Below are 22,250 nucleotides of genomic sequence, written 5' to 3' on the forward strand. Positions count from 1 at the left end.
TAAAAGGGCTTCGCCTATGCAATCCACAGCACTGAAGACTGAATTTAAAAAACCCAATTTTTTTTCCGAGTTTGAAGTTTTTAAGCCTTGCGGATGGTTGGAGTAGGAAAAAGGAAATTTACTAGGCAGTACAAAGGAAATCTTGTTGTCCTCTATTGTGGCAGTGGGGGTGTTGCCCAATTCTAACTTATCTAGGTTGATAAAGGAAACCAAAAAGCACGGCACTGAAAAAAAATTCCAACAAAAAAAGGTACCCCTTTCTTACCTTAATAGTGCTTGCCATAATGTGATCAAGATTATTGATCGCTAATAATTGCTAATAATAATTATTGCTTCGCTCTGACCAGAAAGAAGTTTTGATGAGGTTGTTTAGAGCGGATGAGATTGTGCTAACTCTGGGAAATGAAGTCAGCCAATGGCAGGAAGAGGTTTCTATTGGTCCTGGCCACTGCAGCTCGAAGAAACAGGATATTTGGGAGTGAAGAGATAAGAGTCCTAAAACAATGTTGTTTTTCTTGATGATATGTGACTGCATTTTTAAAAAATTTTTTTTTTTTTTTTTTTTTTTTACAAAAGAGTCAATTGCCTGCGACCGCCTGGGCAGGTGTGATCTGATGTGCAGTAAGTGTGACATGCCACTTCGAGGCAGGATGCAGATGTCAGATGAAATGGGCCAAATTCGGCACTAGTTTCATGCAGTCTATTCACTGGGGAATTGCTGATTCAGGGCCCAAGCCAGACTTGGTACAAGCGGGTGTAGCTCCAAATACGTTAATGAAGTCTAGCCCCACTCACACCGCAACTATATTTATCTATTAACCTCACTCCTAGGTTATAGACACTTTCTAGCCTAATACATCACTTTGTCTTTTTTTTTTTTTTTTTTTCTTTTAAGAAGAAGCAACTAGATTAAGACAATAAATTCTTTTTTGGTGTCTTTTTTCTTGCCAAGGAAGGGAAGTCACAAAAAGACACACATTTCAAAAGCAAATGTCTAGAGGCCATAAACAGACTTCAATTTTCCACACTCTTCTTTTACTTTGCAGCTCTATCCATGCATAAAAATGAGATGGTTTCACTAGCAAGTCCCTTCCCAGTTGGAGTGTGATAGTAATTTTTTTTTCAAGTGTCATATTTTCATTCATCTTTTTGTAGCACTTGGCAGTCACAGTGCACCCCAAAACTACCACCTGTGCAAGCAAAATACTGTCCCTTGTCTCAGGCTTAGGAGCACTATGCTTTAAAACAAACAAACAAAAAAAAATTAAAACCAAACCAACAATAAAACCACAAAATAAAATAATTTTTTTTAAAGTCTCCTCAGTACCAGTTAGTGTAGAAGTCCACACGTAAACAGCCACTCAGAATCCAGTATTGGCACAACTCTCTTGCTCAGATAACTCACAACATTGTATGTCTTTTGTAAAAGACACAGTTGCTGGTGTCAGGATATTTTGAAAGCTTGAAAATACGACCGCCAAAAATTGAGGGGAAAGCAAAAGAGGTCAATGTATTAATTTTCCAATCACCTGGTAAATTTTAGGAGTCAGTCCTACTGTAACTTGTTTATGGTTTCCCAATGCTTCCTATAATAACATGAAGCCACAGACACATTGCTTGAAAGCACTGCAGCACTGAATAGATAATTCCTGCTGTACTAAGGTCCTGCCCTCTGACCAAGAACTCTTACATGATAAAAAGAACAAGAGACAGTGAGGGCTTGTCAGAGCATTGTTTAGTAGAAACTGATGACCTCATCTTCTCCCCATGTTTTCCTCTCCTGCTCCTTAGGAGAAAAAAACTGGAAGTGTTCTGGAGGTGGTGATGACTCCTGGCATTCAGGAAGCATTTTTTCCAAATGGTACACAATGACAGCAGTAAGTCCCTGTGCACTCTTCCACTCCTATCCTGACTTGAAGAAGGTGAAACATGGCCATGTACTTCTTCAGAGATATGTTTGGAGTACACTGAACTGCTGCAGGCTGGACCTTGGTCATTTGTCCTGCAAGCATTGCTCCATTTCCCCCCAAGGCAAGGCAAAGGTAAGGCTTGTCCACCCAACCCTGCTCATGGGAATGACTCTGCCACCTACCAGGTTCCAGGAAATCCCATTTCTAGTTGCTCCAAGGGGACCACAGAGCTGAAGACCCCTGGACACAATAGCACCAGTGTAATAGGGATCTGAAAAAGCTACCCCTGGAAGAACCAATTTCATTTTGGTGGTGTGTCACCCAGATGAGCCTATCTCAAGTAGTCCATTTGCCTCATATGCCTTGAGGTTCTGTCAGTCAAAGGGTCTGAGCAAGCCTCTGGCCAGCTCCAAATACTGATAGGGAAACTTGAAAAGGGAAACCCTGCTTTTTCTCTCTGCCCTGGATCCTGAAGTGCAGCAGCATCAACTCCCTGCACAAGTTCAGCTTGATTTTATAGTTCACTTTAGGGAGCTCTAGTTTCTTTCACTGTAAGGATGACTTCTGTTCTCTTCAGAGTAATGGAGAGTCAACACTGCATTGCTGTAGCTTATATTCTTGGTGCACAAAGAAATCCAGTGTTGCACTGTGAAACGTTTTCTTGCAGTCCAAATCCACTGAATTACTGTGCTTCTGCAGAGTAGGTAACTTCTGGCAACATTCCTATTTTCATTACAAACAGTATGAAAAGAAAGCAATTTACAGTTAATTGTATTTCATGGGGATGTTGATTTCCTCCCTTTTAATCTCCAAACAATGAACAAGACAGGCAAAACATTAGAACCTTTTTCTTGAAATTTCAAAGCATTGTATAATGTTTCAGTTGGGTGACTTCCACTGCAGTTAAGCCTCTGATATTTTGGGGTTTTCTCCAGTACCTTGAGAGAGTTGAAGTGTCAGTTTCTCCTCTCCAGTGGACGGGATCTAACAAATTCATTCACAAGCAGGTTTTAATAATGATTCCTTTCCATCCTGCCTCCACATAGACATGGCTCCTCTCAATTTATATAGGGATTTTGGACATACAATGAGGGAAGTATCAGACTCGGCTGAGCCTTTAAAAATTTATTATTAATAATAATAATAATAGTATTACTGTTATATATTATTACAATTTTACTATTATTGTACTAATATATTGCTGATTATTATTATTATAGATAATATTATTAATAATATTATGTAAGTTTTAGAGCCCACAGCCTGGAAAGGGTTTTGCCACCTTAAATTGGTACACATTCTATGCCAAAGAATTCAATGAAGTTTATTTGACTTTCAAGCTAATAGCCAAAGGCAGATTTCTAAGGGCTTATGCAGATCAAATTGCCAGATAGTGTCTTGGTATTGTAAAGAAAGTAAAATACTGGGATACAAATCACCATCATCCAGTTGCAGAAGAAAAAAAAGAAAAAAAAAGTAGAAATACTTCTACTACTTTTCTCTTTTCTGCATTTCACTAAAGTTAAATGGCAAGAAAATATGTTTTTGTTATTTTAGGCAACTATGTGCTGTTGTCTGAAATAATGTTATGTGAGTTTGAAAACATGCAGCTTGGTCAATGAACAGAATGAAAACACAAAACTGTATCAAAAATCCACGTAAATCACCTAACAATCCCTTCCTTCCATATCTTCTCTCTTGCCATATTGATTTGTCCAGACTCCTTTCCATTGGACTTTGCATCTACACTGAAGCCTGCATCTAGAAACCAGAGAGAAGAAACCACTACCTCGTGTTACCATTACACACGTGCTTATGTTTCTTGATCAGAATAGGGGTTTTGCACATGCTCTGGAATTATAGCTGTGCTTAAGTTCTTTCCTGAATAAAGGCAGGCTTAAACACTGCTTTAAGTGCCTTCCACCTTTAGGACTACAGAGCTCTCTCTTTAGGGAAGAGTTTTCAAAACTGGAGACAAAAGATCTCATCCAAGCCTGCTTAAACCAAACAGGGCCCTGTACAGACCTAAAGATTTGGTCCGACCATGCAAAAGAAGCAATGAGATTAGGTCATAAGAAAAAGATGATGAATCTCAAGAGGAAAAAGTTGTTTTGCTTGTTGCATCCTTTCCAGAATACACTAGACATACGTTCAATATGCATGTACTCACCTAAACACACATATTTCCAAAGAGACCATTCCTCATGCTACTTGAAACACAGTGACTAACTCTAAAAACCAATCCTGACTTTGGATTATTTTCATATCATATCTGCTAGAGCATTAGGATGACAGGAAAGGGAGAGAAAGAGACAGAGGGAGAGGGAGAGGGAAAAAGGAAAGGAGATAAAGTGAGCTCTTCTCTTACTAACATTAAAGGAATAACGGAGTTTTCCTCTAGGTAGAATCAGACCACTAATGAAAATCAATTCAGGAAATTAATGGTACTTCATGGCACATGAGAACACATCTGTAAAGGTCTTACTCCCTTCAAAACAATGCAGCATTTTGTTTAAATGTAAGTCCAAACATCAGTTTGCCCATACTCAGCTTGGTGTTTGAGGACAAAAGACGCTCGCTACTAAGGGAGCACTTCAGCTGGACTTCTTCCCTTTTAATTGACAGCTTTCAGCTGTCAGTACATCTGACAGAAAATGTCAGTAAACCTGCTCACAGAGAGAGGGGAAATTCTCCCCTCACAACAAAGCAAGCTCTCACAAACAAGCTTTTAGCAGGGGAACAGTCAGGGATGCTCAGAAGAAAGCAGTTTCACAACCTGTCCCGACATGCTAAGGGGTCCTGGAGCTCAGGTGGTGTTCTCTCATCCTCCATCCTCAGGACTGCTGGGCATTCAGGGCTGATGAAAGCCCACGTCCTCCTTCCACATCTCAGTGGGTTTGATGCAGCACCAGGTCTGAGGGCTCAAGACAAGCTTTGCCCTGGGAAAAATGTGGTCCAGTTCTGGAGTGGGCTCATGCCCATTGACCCATGGTTGGAAATACGGAAGTCAGCTACGGGGGGATGGATTCTGAGTGGAGTGGGACATTTGCTTTAGCCAAATTCCACTTACAGTGTCCCAGCAAGCAGCCCATGCAAAGCCCAGTAACTAATACTAATTACCACTACGTGGCCACTGGGGCAGCACAGCGCATACCTCACAAAAGGCACCCTTTCCTAAAGCACTGTTTCCAAGCTCCTGTGCTTCTCATTTGCCTTGCTACGGCGTCTTGTACCGCGGCGAAGAGAGGGGGAACTGCCCTTCGACGTTTGCCCAGACGGCGCCGTGCGCCGGGAGCGGCCCCGGGCGCTGCGGCCAGCTCGGCCCCAGCGGTCACTAGAGGGTGCTCCACGCCCCGCAAAAGGAGCGCTGCTGCCTCGCCTGGCTGCCTTGTTACCTCCAACACCAGGCGATGCACAGCTCTTGGAAAGCCAGAAACCTCTTCTTCTAATAAAAAGAGTGCTGTAACAGAAGCGGTTAAAAAAGATTTCTTTCTGCTGCAGTGGCATCCACTGCCGGGTCTACCCTCAGGGCTGGTTAGACTTCAACGTCTTCCCACGCTCTCACCTTTGCTTCCACTCTCGCACCTTTCCTATCCATCACCCCACACACTGCCTTCAGATGCTCCAACACATTCAGCCAATTAGTCCCGTCTCATCTTTCCCTCAGCCTCACCTTTCTTCATAGTAATGAATTCAGTTGCTGATACCACTGAAGAGTTGGGAGAGAGCCTGACAGTGGAGGCAACAACTTTATTTCATGGAACAGCAATCCATAATGGACTGTTTCCCAACGGGCAAAGGGTAACAGAAACTAAATGCTGAGATTTTTCAAAGTGAAAGTCAAAGTACTTCAATTATTGACTCTGAATCCCTATGACACAAGCTGTTTGTCTATCAGCCTAAATAATTTTAGCGACTACACCGCTGTCTCTGTCCACTTTTTCTGCTCTGATTGTCTTTGGAGACCAGCCACAGTCCCTCCGTTTTTGAGAGCTGAAATGGGAGCTACATTTACATGAATTACATTGGCACAGTCACTATTACACTGATACTGGAGTTACTTGCAAAAGTCAACATGTACTTCGGAGCAGGGAAACGCTGACACTCATTTGCAGACAAGGAATTGAATCACTATCTGCTGAAGTGGGATTCACTTCATCAGGCTTCAGCAGTTTTAAATGTAGGTGTCAAGACTAAGCTCCTACTCCAAGATGCTTTCTGCAGTCCGGAATACAACTATCTTCATCATCATCAAGTAACTACAACAGTTACATAAGAGGTGAAATGTATCACACCTCTACAGTACTTCTCTCTCCCCATTACTTACCTACAAAGAAAACCAGTATGAACACCTGAGACACACAGCTTTTGTATAACTGGACATGTGAGATGAGTCTCACATAAACTTTACTTTTATTCTTATTTTTTCCCATTTCCAAAATGTGAACAGTTGTGCCACCAAATGTCAAAGAAGCTTTAATAATTAAAGCGTGTTGAAAACTTCAACTGAAAGTTGCCACTGACACAAAAGCTATTTGGTTTATCTTGGGTGCTAATTCAAAGTTGGTCAAGTGACAATGATATCACAGGACATATATGCAAAAAACAAACAAATAAAAACAATCCAGAAAAGCAAAAGAACTCCAAACCAAACCATGTCAAAAAAGCAACCTCTCTGCAAAGAAAAAAGAAGTAACTGTGAGGGTAAAGACCAACATTTTTCAGCACTTCCTTCCAAATGTTTTAGGCAATTTTAACCAAGCTACAAAAGTTTGAACTGATCATTACAGAACAGACTTCTTCAAGGACCCACCATCCACAGATTGATGGGCATTGCACACAGCAAATATGTCTGGCATACTGGATTTCTACACCATATTAAGTGAGGCTGCTTCAAGAATTTCATCAAGAATGGAACCTATTAAAGTGTCTCTCACACTCTTCTGGCTTTTATAGCATGCTTTGGAGGACTGCATGCTCTTTTTTTCCCCTCCATGACCAGGAAGTCTATAGAAAATGCTTTCAACTGCTTTATTTGACCTTTCACCTCTGGGCTTTTGCCTAATCTGCACATTTGAATAGGAGGTATAGCTGCACTTTTTTTTTTCCCTCTCTAAGTAGCTAGCTGAATTCCTTAAAGGACCAGACGCACATCTAAAATTGGGACTCCTTTGGTATTGTACTTTGTTCGTGGCTGTGAATAAGAAACAGATGTGAAATATCTATGCTTGAAACTTAGTGACCCAGAAAGACCAGGACTAATCCAGATCACTCTTAATAACTGAGATCTGCCACCCTTTGACCATGATAAGATACATGCAGAGGAATATCCCCACCCCCACCTCAGCAGACAGACACAAGCAGAAACCCTCAGAATTTTGGTATGTCTTTATGACAATTATGAACTCATAGTTCAGTACCTGAACAACAGCAAAAAAACCAGAGATTTCCCATTGCTCTTTTTCTCCAGCACCAATCAGCCTCCTTCCATTTAGACAGCTGTCTTCCACCAAAGGCAAATTCCTCAGCGGTGGGGATGAAAGGAAATGTAAAAGAAACAATAGACATACAAAAAATCTTTGGTCTACTTAGCTTGTCTCAATTTGTGCCAGGTATCTCCCAGAATAAACAGTGAAAACTGAAGTAATTGCCCTGTCTGCAGCAGGGACCTCTTGTCCTCTGCCACGCTCACCTGTAGGTGACAAGGAACAGTGAGAAGAGCAATGAGGTGAGGGCTGATGGAGCAATGCACTAATTATGATTGCTCTTTGTCAAAAATTAAGAAATTCAGGTTGCTGGAGATGCCAATCCCATCCCAAACACTAAATGTGTGCTGTATAAATATACAGTAAAGGCAAATTACTGCTGCATTGGCAGCTTGCTTTTCTTTTACTTTCTTTTCTTTCTTTTTTGTTCTCTATCTAGAACAGAAGAATACATTTACATTGCCCTTATAAATACTGAAGACATGAAAATAATAATCACTGAAAAAGTGGTTTTCAGTAAGACTAAAATATATAGAAAATAAGCTTTTGGGAGAATGTGACAGTAACATCTCCCAGGAACACTGCCAAGGCTGGGTTTTGTGGTCCAAGCAGTGTAAAATTCACACGTTTCTGTGATACTCTGGTATTTCTGGCTGTCTCTAAGACCCAGTAATGCCACACAACCTTGTCAGAAAAAGAAAAAAAATCACTGTTTCAAACTAACACTGGTCTGTCTTGAATGTCAGCTACATGATTAAACTAAAAATATTTATCAGGTTTTTGAAGAGCAGAGTAAACAGGTGAGAGGAAATAATAACCAAAAATGACTGCAGATTTCTTGGCCTTTCTGAAGAGCAGGGTCTGGGTCTCAAATCACAGGATGATGATGTGCTACAAACAGCTCACTCATTTCTCTAGCAATGAAACGCCTCATTCCTCTCTTCTGATAGATCTCATGTCTGGGAGCCTTACCCTTTATCTGCAGTGGTGTTCATGCAGGATCTTCTGTGTAAGAGAAAGGGCTTTGGTTCTGAATTAGGAACTGCTGGTTGACAACTTTCTACCTTTGGCATTATTCAAGCCATTTATAAAGTAAACTTTCGCTACCAGAATTAAAAATGCCTGTGAACTCAGCTAAAAAGTAGCTGCATAACTTGGATCTGTAAAGCTTGATGAGAAAACACTGAGTATTTCCAACACTTAAGAAAAGCCACATTGATAAAGTCCCACCTGATCTGATTTTCATATGACCACATTTCTAAAGAAGAGGAGAAGATGAGGCTCAGGGGGGACCTCATTGCTGTCTACAACTACCTGAAGGGAGGTTGTAGCCAGGTGGGAGTTGGTCTCTTCTGCCAGGCAACCAGCAACAGAACAAGGGAAGTGTAGGCTGGATGATAGGAGGAAGTTCTTCCCAGAGAGAGTGATTTGCCATTGGAATGGGCTGCCCAGGGAGGTGGTGGAGTCGCCGTCCCTGGAGGTGTTCAAGAAAAGACTGGATGAGGCATTTAATGCCGTGGTCTAGATGACTGGATAGGGCTGGGTGCTAGGTTGGACTGGAAAATCTTGGAGGTCTCTTCCAACTTGGTTGATTCTATGATTCTAAAGCTCAATACATTCAGAGAAAGACATTTCCAACAACATGAGATTGTATCTTAGAAGTACTACAGTGAAATCTAAATACTTAGCAAAGCTATACCAGAATATTTTCTCTGGAGGACTAAACACAATGGCAACAAAGACAGCAAAGGAGTTCTCAGTTACTTTAATGGATAAAACCCGTGAGAATAAAATGCTTATCACTTTGAAAAAACAAAAGCCACAAAACACTGAATTGGCAATATAAGCTTAACTCAGAGATTTTACAGAAATGGACTCTGCCATCATCATCACAACTATCTTCACTCATATCTAAAGCACTCTATAGGTTACACAGTGTTTAAACAAAGACTGTCCTGCTTCCACCAACATAGAGGGCAAGACTCCTTTCACTTCGATTGGACTAAGTCTTCAAGGCAGAATGACACAAAATTACACATTATCACAGCTTCTTGCAAACTGGAAATCCTGAGTTTCAAAACATTTAAGCAGGTCATGTTACAAGACACAAAGGGTACTGTTCAATTTAAAAAAACATAAGCAAAAGTGGAAACAGAGAGGGAACCAATCATTGATAGGATTTGACAGAATTTAATGAATGATTTAAGGCCCAGGAAAAAAATCCTGAAGCCCTCTCCTACTATGAAAGGCTTGCCAGACATATGTGAAAAACTTGGTGAAACATGTGTGCTGAATTACCTTGGTGGCCTGTGACTTTCCCAACAATCATTTGCAATTAGCTGGGATCCAATAAAAGAGAAATTAAGTTTTATACGCAGCATTAGTCCAATAGAATAGGGCAGCTCTTCTAAAAGGATCTGTGTTTTGGGCCCAGCCTTGGAAGGTACTGGAGTTTTCCAGCTCATAACACACAACTCCATGGAGCACCTACTTCTTCAATTCTATCACCTCAAGAGACTGCATCAACTAAAAGATAAATGTTTAAACTAACCCTTCTTCTCTTAGGCTGCATCTGACTTGATCTTCTCACAATGTACTGTAACTGTCTACAGAACCACAGAATCACAGAATTAACCAGGTTGGAAGAGACCAGAAGTCCTTTGTTAAAACATTTCTGCGCAAAGTGTTCTTGCATTTCTCAAGAAGGAGCTCTGACATTAAGGCAGTTTGGTTGCCTTTGTATCTTTGCCCCTTAATCCTTCTTCTCCACAGCCAAGGACTTCTCCGCTCTCTCCTGTCACCCACAGAAGTGTCAGGGTGCTGTAGCCAGTCTGAGTCCATGCAGATGCCTGTGTGCCAGACAGCTGCAGCCAAATGCCATGCCAAGCGCACCCAGGTGTGGCACAACGTGCTACTCCCACCTCTTCCTTGCTGCATACACTTCTCTCCCTCATCTCCCTACTTTCCCTCATGGGAAGTCCATTACCTTTGTGTGCTGACCTCTGAGCAGGCAGACATCTCTGTTCCTTTATGAAATATAGATGGGGTCTACTTGAGGGAAGCCTGTCCCATACTGTGAAATCTCTCCCTACACTGAATGGCTGTGTTGACAGAGGATTGATCTTTTCACTCATAAAGCTGCAACCAGTATCCCATACAGAATTCTATTTTAACAAGCAAGAAAATTTAACTGAAAATTTTATTTGGCTTGTAAAGTGCAAATTAGTTACGAGGAGAGGGAACAAACAAATGTTATTTATGTCAGTACTTTTTTTTTAATGATCTGGCATTCAAAAAAAAAAAAAAGAAGAGGAAAATGGAAAAGAAAAAGGAATGGGTCAGAGAACAGGAAGGGGAAAGTAGGAAATTCTGCCTAGACTTCAGAGTAACCAAGATTTGTATTTTCTTTAAGTACTAAATATTTCAGTACTTAAGTTTAACAAAGGACACTCCTGGTACCTGTGTTGTTGTCACTTAGCAACCATAAATGTTGCTGTTTTTTTTGTAATAATGCTCTCAGTTTGATTTTGAAAGTAACACCACAGGTGTGAACTTTAATCTCTGTGCAGACTTACTGAACGCTACATCCCCACTGTCTTCAATGAAGACTACATGAAAGGTAAGAAACAACTGTATGGATTTTTGTAGGCATGAGACTTTTTTCCTTTAATTTTTATTTTTTTCTGAGAAGTTTCATTCGGCTATTTATGCCTTCACCTACTGTAGGCACAAATCCTTGTCTTACGGTATGCAAACCCAATGATCTGCATGCTCAATGTAGGTTAGTCAACTGCAAGACTTCCCAGTGTAATTCAGAGTTGTAGGAAACCTAAATAGCAGGTGAAAAATATGCAGATAGACTTCAGAAAATCTGAACTTCCCTGCATGATGTGGAAAACAGAATCACAGAATCAATCAGGTTAGAAGAGATCTCCAAGATCAGCCAGTCCAACCTAGCACCCAGCCCTATCCAGTCATCTAGACCATGGCACTAAGTGCCTCACCCAGTCTTTTCTTGAACACCTCCAGGGTCAGCAACTCCACCACCTCCCTGGGCAGCCCATTCCAATGGCAATCACTCTCTCTGTGAAGAACATCCTCCTAACATCCAGCCTATACTTCCCTGGCACAACTTAAGACTGTGTCCCCTTGTTCTATTGCTGGTTGCCTGGGAGAAGAGACCAATCCCCACCTGGCTACAACCTCCCTTCAGGCAGTCCTCAAAAGATGTCTTTTAGATCTAATATTGATAATGGTCTTATCAAAATTGTAGAAAAACACCTCTTGACCTACCTACCCTGAGCTGCTGACAGCACTATGAGTGCCAGTGCTTCATAAAAAGTTACTCAGCATATTAACCAACTTTGCCAGCTGGTCTCCCCATGATGCTCAACTCACTAACAGTCTGCTTTACTTAGCCTTATCCAGAATGAATGGATGTTTGTCATCCTAAGGTTTGTCTGTAGGTCCACATCATCTGGGGAACTACAGACCTGCCAGAAGGCATTTACAACAGCCACTGGAGCACTCAACAATGGTTCTTCTTCCACTCAATGGTCAAACTGCAGTTCAAATTTTACAAAGACTTTTTATCATATGCATCACTTCCATCACAGTTCAGTGACACTGTTTATAGCCAATGCAGTTATTTGCCAAAGAATGTGGTTCTGGGACAACTGAAGCTAATTGCTAGCTCAGGACAAACTTGTTGAGTAGTTTTGGCCTGAACAAAAAAAAAAAAACAGTGGACTTTGAAAATATTGGACATTCTCTTGAGTAGATATTTTAAGTGGTTTCAGTACTTCATTTTCAGAACACTTGTCATGAAAGAGAAAGAAGGAAAAACATGATTCTCAATGTTTTCAAGGAGGGAAAGCCCTGCTCCTTTCTCCACGGTAGTCCAGAGCATGCCCAGGCACAGCAGTGAAATCACGCTATCCTTCAGCAGCCAGACTAACTGCCTGTCCAGACAGCAGCTTCAGCATTCACACACTCACTCCCAAGCTCAGCCTCTCACATGCTCTTTAAGTGCCCTGTGTGAATTGTGACAGAAGGAATTAGGGACTACAACACTTGATCAGATGCTTTCCTACATCAGGACTTTCAACTGTAAAGTCCTCCTGGGTCCTGCACAATGGTAGCCCTAGAGGTCGGAGAAGCTCACTTTGTCACTGGAGTACAAGTAACGCACAAGTATGTTATAAAAGAACACATTTCTCTTCAAGTTATGTTTGCATAGGCTTTGTTCAAGCCAAGCATATGCAGAATCAAGGCTGTGTATCTGCCAATATCATAAGCATGATCGAAGCAAGTCCACTGAGATATTTCCAGCCACACAGTTCTTTCCATGAGGAAAGAATCTGGAAGGCATTATTTGACACAGAACTACATAATTGCAGCATCAACAATTAGAGTAAATGGTTCTAATCAACTGCCAAGAAGTGGAATATTTTTCTGGCTTGTGCCTCTAACAGAAAATGAAAAAAAAAATGCCAAAGTTAGGGTTAAGTCTGATGATACTGAACTGTCGTTCTAGAATCTGTCTCTTGAAACAGACTAAAAAAAAATGATTCATGTGAATTGGAGTAAGGTTGGAAAACAAGCAGATTGCTTTCACGAGCTTCCCGTATCAAACATAACTTTGTGCTCTATGAATAGCCAGATTCATGCATGGTAATTGATGCATTCATTTTAAAGACTGGGCAAAAGAAGTCAAAGCAGTTGACTTTTCAATTACAATGATGATTTTAGTGTGTTCAGCTCTTAAAAAAAATATTCAGCTGCTGTGATTGAATTTTCATTGGAAGGGCCTTCTCCCTCAGGCTAATTTTTTTATTGGGGGTTGGCTGGGGTTTTTCCTACTTTTTTTTTTTTTTTTAAATTTGAAGATGCTTTGCTATTTTCAAACTGGAACACCTACAGATTAAAATAAATCTCATGCATTTAAGTACTTTATGGAAATTACACATGTAAATTCATGTTCTAATTATTTTGCTTCTTTGAGCTTCGATCACGTTCATTACATGATGATTTCCTGGGCAAGACATGGAGAGAACCTGGCCTCCCCAAACATTTACTAAGGAATGCAAAGGGCACATTATAGAATCACAGAGTCACTATGGTTGGAAGACACCTTTAAGACCAGCAGGTCCCACCACTATCTAATTGTGTCAGGGCCACTACTACACCATATCCTTGAGCACCATCTCTTAGACAGCTTTTAAATACACCCAGGGATGGCAATTCAACCACTTGCCTGGGTGGCCTGTTACAGTCTTTGGTCTCCTTTCATCCTCCTTTTCTCCAGATTAAATAACTCTAGCTCCCTCATCTGCTCCACATAAAAGGCTTTACTGAAGACCAAGTAGAATCATAGAATCATAGAATTAACCAGGTTGGAAGAGACCTCCAAGATCAGCCAGTCCAACCTAGCACCCAGCCCTATCCAGTCAACTAGACCATGGCACTAAGTGCCTCATCAAGTCTTTTCCTGAACACCTGCAGGGACGGTGCCTCCAGCACCTCCCTGGGCAGCCCATTCCAATGCCAATCACTCTCTCTGGCAACAACTTCCTCCTAACATCCAGCCTACACTTCCCCCAGCACAACTTGAGACTGTGCCCCCTCGTTCTGTTGCTGGTTGCCTGGGAGAAGAGACCAACCCCCACCTGGCTACAGCCTCCCTTCAGGTAGTTGTAGACAGCAATGAGGTCCCCCCTGAGCCTCCTCTTCTCCAGGTTAAACAACCCCAGCTCCCTCAGCCTCTCCTCATAGGGTTTGTGTTCCAGGCCCTTCACCAGCCTTGTTGCCCTTCTCTGGACAAGTTCCAGCACCTCAGCATCTCTCTTAAACTGAGATGTAATGGAGATATCATTCTCACATTTAGAGGAAAGTGAACAATATATCCCTTAAATACGATTCTGAGCCATGTGAAATATTTGCAAATTTAATTTCATGAGTTGCCTTGGATATTAAAAAAAAAGGTGAGAAAATGATGAAATGTCAAAACACTACATTTTTAAACCAACTGCTTTGCATATACTCAGATTGCTGTGCCTTGCTTACGAAAACACACGGCAAGCAGGAATAAATGGTGCAGAGGTCCCATATTACGTTTATATGGTAGTGTGCTGTGTATTGGCACTGTATTTCTTCCTGTTTCAAAGTTTTCAGTGTGTTGCCTGCCCAAGAAAGAAAAGTCATATGAATGCATGTTCCTCTTGCCTTTGTTTTGTTGTAATGTGCTTTATCATCTTGTGCCTATTTCTTGAGTCTTGGAGGGTGTGGTCTTCACCTGACAACATCCACTTTCAAAATGCTAGTACATAAGCCCAGTCTGTATTCACAAAGGGAGTTATTTGCATGGAATTAAGAAAGAGAAGTCACACCCAACTGTTATGTGTGAGCAGCTGGGTAGCTCTCTTACCTATACAACCACTAGACTTTGAAACTTTCCACATAAATGCTCCTGCAGCACAAGCAGCTGACCAACAGCATCAATGTAGCAGACCAAATGTGAAGGAAACTTGTGGTTTCGTTACGACTCTAAGATGAATTCTTTCACCAGATTAACCACTTCTAAAAGTATCTGGCATGCCTAACGTTCTCAAGGGACAGCCAGGATCTACACTAAGGCAGTGCATGCAGAGTCTGCATGCAGAATATCTTCATTCAGCTATGGCATTTAAATCCAGCTTCACTTTAAGCACATGCTTAAATCCCATTAAACTTGATGAAATTTAAACTTATCCTCCAAGTTAAGCACCTGTTTAGGCAGTTTCCTGAATTCAAGGTCAGCAGGCAAATGTAGGTAGGAATATAGGTTGCTACTCATAAATGCAGAAAGTAGTGGAAGCAAAAAATCATTAGATGGGGAAAGTAGTAGAACTCTTATCAGGAAAGTTTCTACAAAACCAGAAGGAAAAGCTAAGTAAGGAGGATTAGAAGGTAAGTGGTCTCCTACTCCATTCACAAATGACATTGCAGCAGGTGGCATTAAAAGAGCAGAATGGAGACACATCATGTTGCCACAAGGAGACTCATGAGAGGTACCTGATCACACCCATCAGTCAATTGCTGTTTATTATCCCTTTCACCTCTCAGCAGAGATAAAAGGGCTGTCATGCTGCAGGCTGAGTCCCAGCCTGTGCTGTGAATAGCATCTCTGAGTTACAGCAGAGGGCCTTGATAAAAGAAAAATACATCTCTGCTTCATAAAAGCCAGGCTTATAAATGAGAACATTTTGATGAAACAGACTGAAAACTGACACAACCTTGGACATCCCCCAACACTTATGGAACAGAAAATCGAGTAATGAAATGCATGTAAGTCAGGAGCAAAATAGCCTTTCCAAACTCTGGCCATACCAAATCTGGTGACCAGTGATAGAGCCAGAAACTCAGAAAGGCAAGCGGAAAAAAATCACCAAAAATTGTCTGGACATAAAAACGGTCATTGGATATGAAGCAGGCTGTTTTGGCATCATAATGAAATAAACCTATGAGTTTTGGACACTGTTTTTTGTTTGGCTGTGCTACAGAAGTGATGCTGATCATGAGCACAGCACTAATTCTTGCAACACCTATAGTTAACTGTGACTCTATATAAGTAGTTGATCAGAGCACTGTGCTGCCCATGTGTGACAGCAGCTGAAAGAACCAGTCTGGAATGTTGCTGATAAGTTCTAGATTCAGACTTTTCCTAAATTGAAGTTGGCATTAAATGTCTCTGTGAGGACCAACCATAATTCTGTGTTCAATCCTATGGATTGCAAAACCTGCCTTAATTGATGGATCTAGAGCGCTCAGTTCTGTCTGCACCCTGAAGAGAATGATTTTATAGGGATTTCAGACAAGATACCACAGGTTAAGGGTGAGAGAAAGGCACTTGGCCACTACCTGGTGTTTCAGAGCAGCAGAACTATTATAATGGAAATAATATTAGCTAGCAATTTTCAAACCCTCTGCATAGAAGAGGATATATTCTCTCAAACTTCTGTCACTTTACACCTCGGAGAATTTTACTGTCTCCTCTGAAGGAGACACAGGGGACAGCAAAATACTCCACCATCTTTTTGGAAGTGCAGCACAATGTAACATGTGAATGAAAAGAGATGGGAGAAACATTGTTAGAAGGTTGCTAATCCTTCACTGGCTTTATTGGAATTGCATCAAATCACTTAATTCACTTTAAATTATGTAAAGCATATTAGGAAAAACAGTGGTATTGTGGGAAATGAAAAACAGTAGAGTCTGTTTTAGAAAGTATATAGTAAGGAGTTATTTTGTGTTCTAAAATAATCTCTGCTTTAGCAGAATAGAGCCAGACCAGCAAATCCTGATCAGGTCAATTATAGTGCATCAGACATGCATAGGCTGAAAAAAAAAAGCCCCACCAAAAAACCTTGCCTAAAGGGGTCACTGAAGATTTCTTTTGTTGTAGAAGGCAACTTGGATTGCAGAGAATCAGCATCTATCTCAAACAGCACAAGATGAAATCCTGAGAGAACACTTCAAGCTGCACCAGGGCTGTCTGTAGGTTGCCCCACACCCAGATGAAAATGACATACCAGGCTGCCCAGGTGAGCAGAAGAGTGATCATTTCCCTCTACTAGCTATGCACAGTAGTTGTTGAGCCTGTGCCTTTTGATGAAATTTATGCTGACTTTATATTCATAGCAAGCCTAATCTAATATCAGGCAGCCTAATATCACACAAGTTGTTGGTCTCCTTGTAGGACTCAATTTTCATTAGTATCAACCGCTGGGGAGAATGTTACATGTGGATCCTAACCTCACTGGGTTCCCAGAGCTCTACTGCATGGTGTAATAATAACATACAAAGATATCTGCCAGGATAGGATGACACTCTTGTTTATCAAGCTGAATGAATACAGACACTACTTTTTAAGAAATGATCACACTTATTCTTCCCTGCATCAGCAGGAAAATGTCTCCAGTTTGCCAAGTGGGAAGAGATGTAATTAGCTGAGGGGAAACAAATATTCCCAGCTTTTGAAGCAGCACAACAAAGGATGAGCACAGTAAAGACCAAGTTTCCAAGAGTAAACAGCACCCAGCAGTCTCCTCTGGCAAGGGATTGAAATTGGTGGTTAGCAAGCCATTTGGGGAAGTAATCATGGAAACCACTACATTTATTTGAAAGGATTTGCTGATAGGAAAGTATATTTCAGTGCTGGCACAACGATATGAACATTTGTGAAAAGTCAGGGCAAAGTTAATGGAGGAGAGCTTAGAGTAAATATTTTGAAGAAAACACTCTTTGGAGGAGGTAGCTTTTTGTATTACAATCTCCATTTCATTCAACCTCCAGGAAAGGTCATTGATTTAATCAAAAGCCTTCTTCCTTTGGTCAGACTCCCAAACATACATACCATCAAGATCTGGTGCACAGAAATAATTTGAAGCAAATCTTCTAAAAAAGGTTTTGAAGATGCTTGCCAGCAGAACATTGTGCCTCACAGCTATAATATCAGAAAAAAGCCATTCAATTTAAATTAATATATTTGGCCAGACAGCTATATTAAAATTCTTGTTGTTTTTTCTGTTATAATGGTAGCCTGTGGTATGACCAGCCCTCTTCAAAAATCTGTACAGTTATTGCCTTTCTCTTGCCTAGGGTGCATCACATGTTTTTGATTTTGATGAGCTGCATTGCACTACCTCATTAAAACAAACACTTATGCAAAACAAAAGGCTGTGTATCACAGCACAGGGCATGTAAGCCAGCTTTGAAGACTCTGATGTTGCAAAAGCATGTTTCAAGGGGGAGCTTCCGTCGACTCAGCTGCACTTGTGTTTAACATTTGTGGATGATGTCAGACACGTTCCATACTTACTCAGCCCCTGCAAACCAGGAGGTTTCAAAAGCAGCCCCAGCAGCAGCTGTACAGCATGCAAGTGCAGGGCTGACTTGCTCGCAGAAAGGACAGGTAGGACTTCCTCCCCATGTGCACATCTTCCCGTAGGCAGACAGGGCAGCGGCCGTACCCTGAAGACATACAGCTCAGTGTGCTGCGCCAGCACTGCTGGACAGCTCCATTTCTCCTCGAAGGACAGCCACCCAACTGAGGACAAACCCTCCTTCATCCCCAGGGCTCCTTCACCTTCTGCAGGTGTCTCCTCTGCGTGAGACACCATTTCAAAACCATGTGCTGAGGAAATTAGAAGGACTGTATTCCACGTGTCTACCTTTTTTTCTTTTTCTGGTTAATTTTCATTGACTGCTTTCAGCTGAGATTTTTTTTTCCCCTTTAATAATGCCTGGTGCCCTCCCACTAGAGAGGAGTGCTCATACAAATGGAACTTCAGATAAATAGCTTCTATCAGACATCACTGATGTTGGGTGAAATGAAGCCTATCAAAAAACCTGAGAGACGTGACTTTGCTGTGTGTACATGTTTTTGGAGGCTTGTTTAAAAAACCTCAAGTGCCAAGGTTAGTGATTTTCATCCAAATCTCTCAATTTGTTTACAAGGAAAATTACATCATTGCTACTACTAGCTTAACAAAGTTTACATCAGCTAGATTTTGGGAGGTCATCAAGATGTTATAGATTCTCAGCGATTATCATGAGCTTGTGAAATATATTCCTCAAGCTAATGCTTTTTCATTATGTGTCAGACTATTTAGATTAATGCAGGCACTGATGTAAATATTTGCATGCTTCAAAGAATGTTCACCATTTGGCATTTTTTTTACACTCCACAAGTTGATTTTTAATCACTTATCTCGGAGATTCAATAACCACTTCTCGCAAAAGTTCAGTAGGATTTTCTACAAACTCCTTAAAACATAGCACTGTTAGTTATAACTCAACACAGAAAAGAAATTACTGAGCTTTGCACTACATAAACCTTCTAAAAGAACTCTTGCTAATCCATGTATTCTACAACTGTAAAAAAAACCATGTATTTTTAGTCTTCCATGTGGCACATCTTGAGGTCACTGATATGAAATCATGACAAGACTGTGCTGCTTTGGAAGCCCAAGGCTCCATGATGCTTTGGAAGCCAAGGCTGTAAGTGTCTTTTCACCATCTATTTATTTGTGAAAGTTCTGCACTGAAGGCTGACTTCATTGAATGTCAATTGAACACTGCTAGACTTGTTTCTGGCCCTGTAGTTTAGACAGTTTTGATTATCCATTCAGAAAATGTGCTATAGGAAAAGCAAGGAGTGAAATGGTCAGGCGGTTCAAGTATAGGTTTTTAAATCAACACAGTGAATTCATAGCTTGTAAGTGAGGCCTGAGTGTATGAAGGCAATTTGTGAATTATCCTAGGGGTGTACAACAGCTTAGAAAATGTTTCTATGCTTGTGAACAGGGAAAAGGGGGAAGAAAAAGGGGGGAAGAAAAAGGGGAAAGGGGGAGTCTAGTCTGGGTGATTTTCCAAAGTGTTGGGGGGTGGATAACACCCAAACCATCACAGTTTTTAGCCAAAATTGTTTACCTGTCACAGAGGAACTAATAGTGTCAAGGTACAGCCACATGCAGAGCAAGACAAGTAGAAGAGATGCTGCCCCCTGTCCAGCCTGTTAGATGTCTGTCTGTAGATTTTTCCTGTGTCTGCCCTGCCATTAACTGATATTACAGCAAGCACTTCCAAAACTGCCTTCTCATTAAAGTCTCTCTCATTTAATATAATACAGTGTTCTATATCTAAACCATAGGAAAGAGTTCAACAGTGGAGCTAGACGTTATCTGAATTTCATCCAGCAGAATGGCAGCCTGGTTTGCTGATCAAGATCACCAGTAGCATCTCGTCGAGCATCTGAAACCAGAAGCCCACTGTCCAGTTTCCTGGAAAAAACTGCTGTCAGACACACACTCTTCCACACAACTCCACCCCTAACATCACAGCCCTCGTTTTTATTGTATTTTTCAGAAAAGCCCAGTTGATGCCAGGAGAGGTCCTGCATGACCAGATGCCAGGGTTGACATCAGTCTTGTCTTGGAGAGACTCTAGCTCAGGCACATACTTATAAGAGCATGAAAATTTCCACATCTGAAAAAAACAAACAAACAACAAAAACACCCAAAACAAAACAAAACAAAAAAAAAACTCCACAGAGTATTTTGGAGCTGCTATTTCATTTCTTCAGTGTGAGATTTTCCTCTGATAGAGAGCTGCATTTGCCAGGCCAGTGCATCCCCGGACAAATCCTACAGTTCTGATTCAAGCAAACACTTTTGACAAGGAAAAGAAATTCCTTTCAAAACTTTCACAGGGATAATGCCTACTTTATTCACTTTAAGTGATGGAGGAAAGCTATGGTTTCTTCCTTTAGGTATCCAAGATGCCTCACATTTTTACCTGAAGAATTTTACCTGGTGCTTGTTTTTAACTTATGCATCCACCTTGCTTCTTTTCACCTGTGTTACTTAATTTACCCTCATAACAGATACACGAAGTGGGAAAATCCTGCTGCCTCCTTTTTTGCTGATGAGGTGCTATCTCCTCACTGCAGAGCCGAAGGCTCAAGTGGAGGGAAACTTCATGCCATGCTCAAAATCAAGCTCCCACCTGATACAGCTGCTGGCTCTGTCTGAAGATCACCAAATAGAGGCCACCCACATCATTACCTCCACCTGGTGTTGACTTGAAGAACAAGCCAAGGATAAGGATATTTTTATTTCCCATCACCCTGAAATGAGAAGGGTGCAGGGCATACACTGACTATAGCTTACTGCTCGGATTGGGGAAATCAGTGAGCAGCATGGACAGTCCTAGGGAGGGACAATAACGCTGTCACCTCTGGACAACACTGGACACTTCCCCTGACAGTTGCTTCAAGACTTGCAAAGTAGAAAATGAGACACTTGTGACTTTTGTATAATCAGGACTTTGCCATGGGTAGAAATCATGGCAACCCTGCAGACACCAGTGAAGCCAAACTGTTAATTTAGTTCTACTGAGGACCTGGCCTTCTGTGACCAACATCACCAAAAATGTTTGACATTTTGCAGAATGGTCCCACTTTTCAGAAGTACTACAGACTCTGCTGACAACTGAATGGTTGCCATGTTTTAGCCCAGCACTGGCTCCACTTCAGTGATGAGCAAAGTGACTCCTATAAAAATTGTTTGAAAGTCTCTCAGGGATTCCTTCACAATAAAAGCTGCAGTTATTCACCATATGGTGCAAATAGCTGGGAATGCTCTGCCTTCTTGTCAGCAAATGCTAAAATCAGCAAGAGGCACAGGGATCCTAGCTAAGAATGATAACACTGACTTGGGTAATATGATTGTACTTTAAAATAGGTTGAACCTATTTTAAATGAATCTCATTCTGGGATAAAGAAGGACTACAGATTAAGAGAGTATTTAATTTATAGGCAAAGCCAAACAGGCACAAAGCATTAAAGCAAAAATATTTCACCAAGCTCCTAAAGAGATTGGATTAAATATGCTCTTAAATTACATGTAACCCTTCACGTTGGTGAAAGTAAAATTAACATACAAAAATGAGTTACAAAACTTTTAAGAAGTTACAGTCTCATGAGGCCCTTCTACACTCTCCAGAAACCATTAGTAATTTTTTTTTAATTCAAATTAGTAATCTCTGCACCTCTTTAACTGGGCAGTAAAACTAAACAGGGCAACAGTTTCAAACATATTTGGTAGAATTTTTTTTCCATCTGATCCACTGTTGTAGAGTTGACAGGTGAAGTATTTTAAAAGCTTAAGGACATTCTTTAAGCCTGCAAATGCACCTTTCCACTGCAGAATCAAGAAGCAGCAGTTGATGCAAATCCTTTATTGAGAACATCTTTACCTTGCTTTAGATGCTCAAAAGTTTGACATCTAGACTTAAAAACACTAAAGTGGATATG

General features: G+C 41.1%; 1 protein-coding gene across 7 annotated transcripts in view; it reads right to left on the reverse strand.

Moving 5' to 3' along the window:
- Window positions 1-22,250, reverse strand: part of ERG (ETS transcription factor ERG) — a 152,303-nt gene that overhangs the window by 67,865 nt on the left and 62,188 nt on the right. Inside the window, exon 1 of one of the 7 annotated variants that reach the window (XM_064152528.1) lies at window positions 266-340. The exons of the other annotated variants lie outside the window; for them this stretch is intronic. Coding sequence (XP_064008598.1) covers window positions 266-283 — 18 coding nt within the window. The 5' untranslated portion in view covers window positions 284-340. Of the gene's footprint in view, window positions 1-265; window positions 341-22,250 lie in introns of those variants that run through there. 7 annotated transcript variants of the gene reach the window in all.

This window comes from Pogoniulus pusillus, chromosome 12 (assembly GCF_015220805.1).
Source record: "Pogoniulus pusillus isolate bPogPus1 chromosome 12, bPogPus1.pri, whole genome shotgun sequence".
Lineage (NCBI taxonomy): Eukaryota > Metazoa > Chordata > Aves > Piciformes > Lybiidae > Pogoniulus > Pogoniulus pusillus.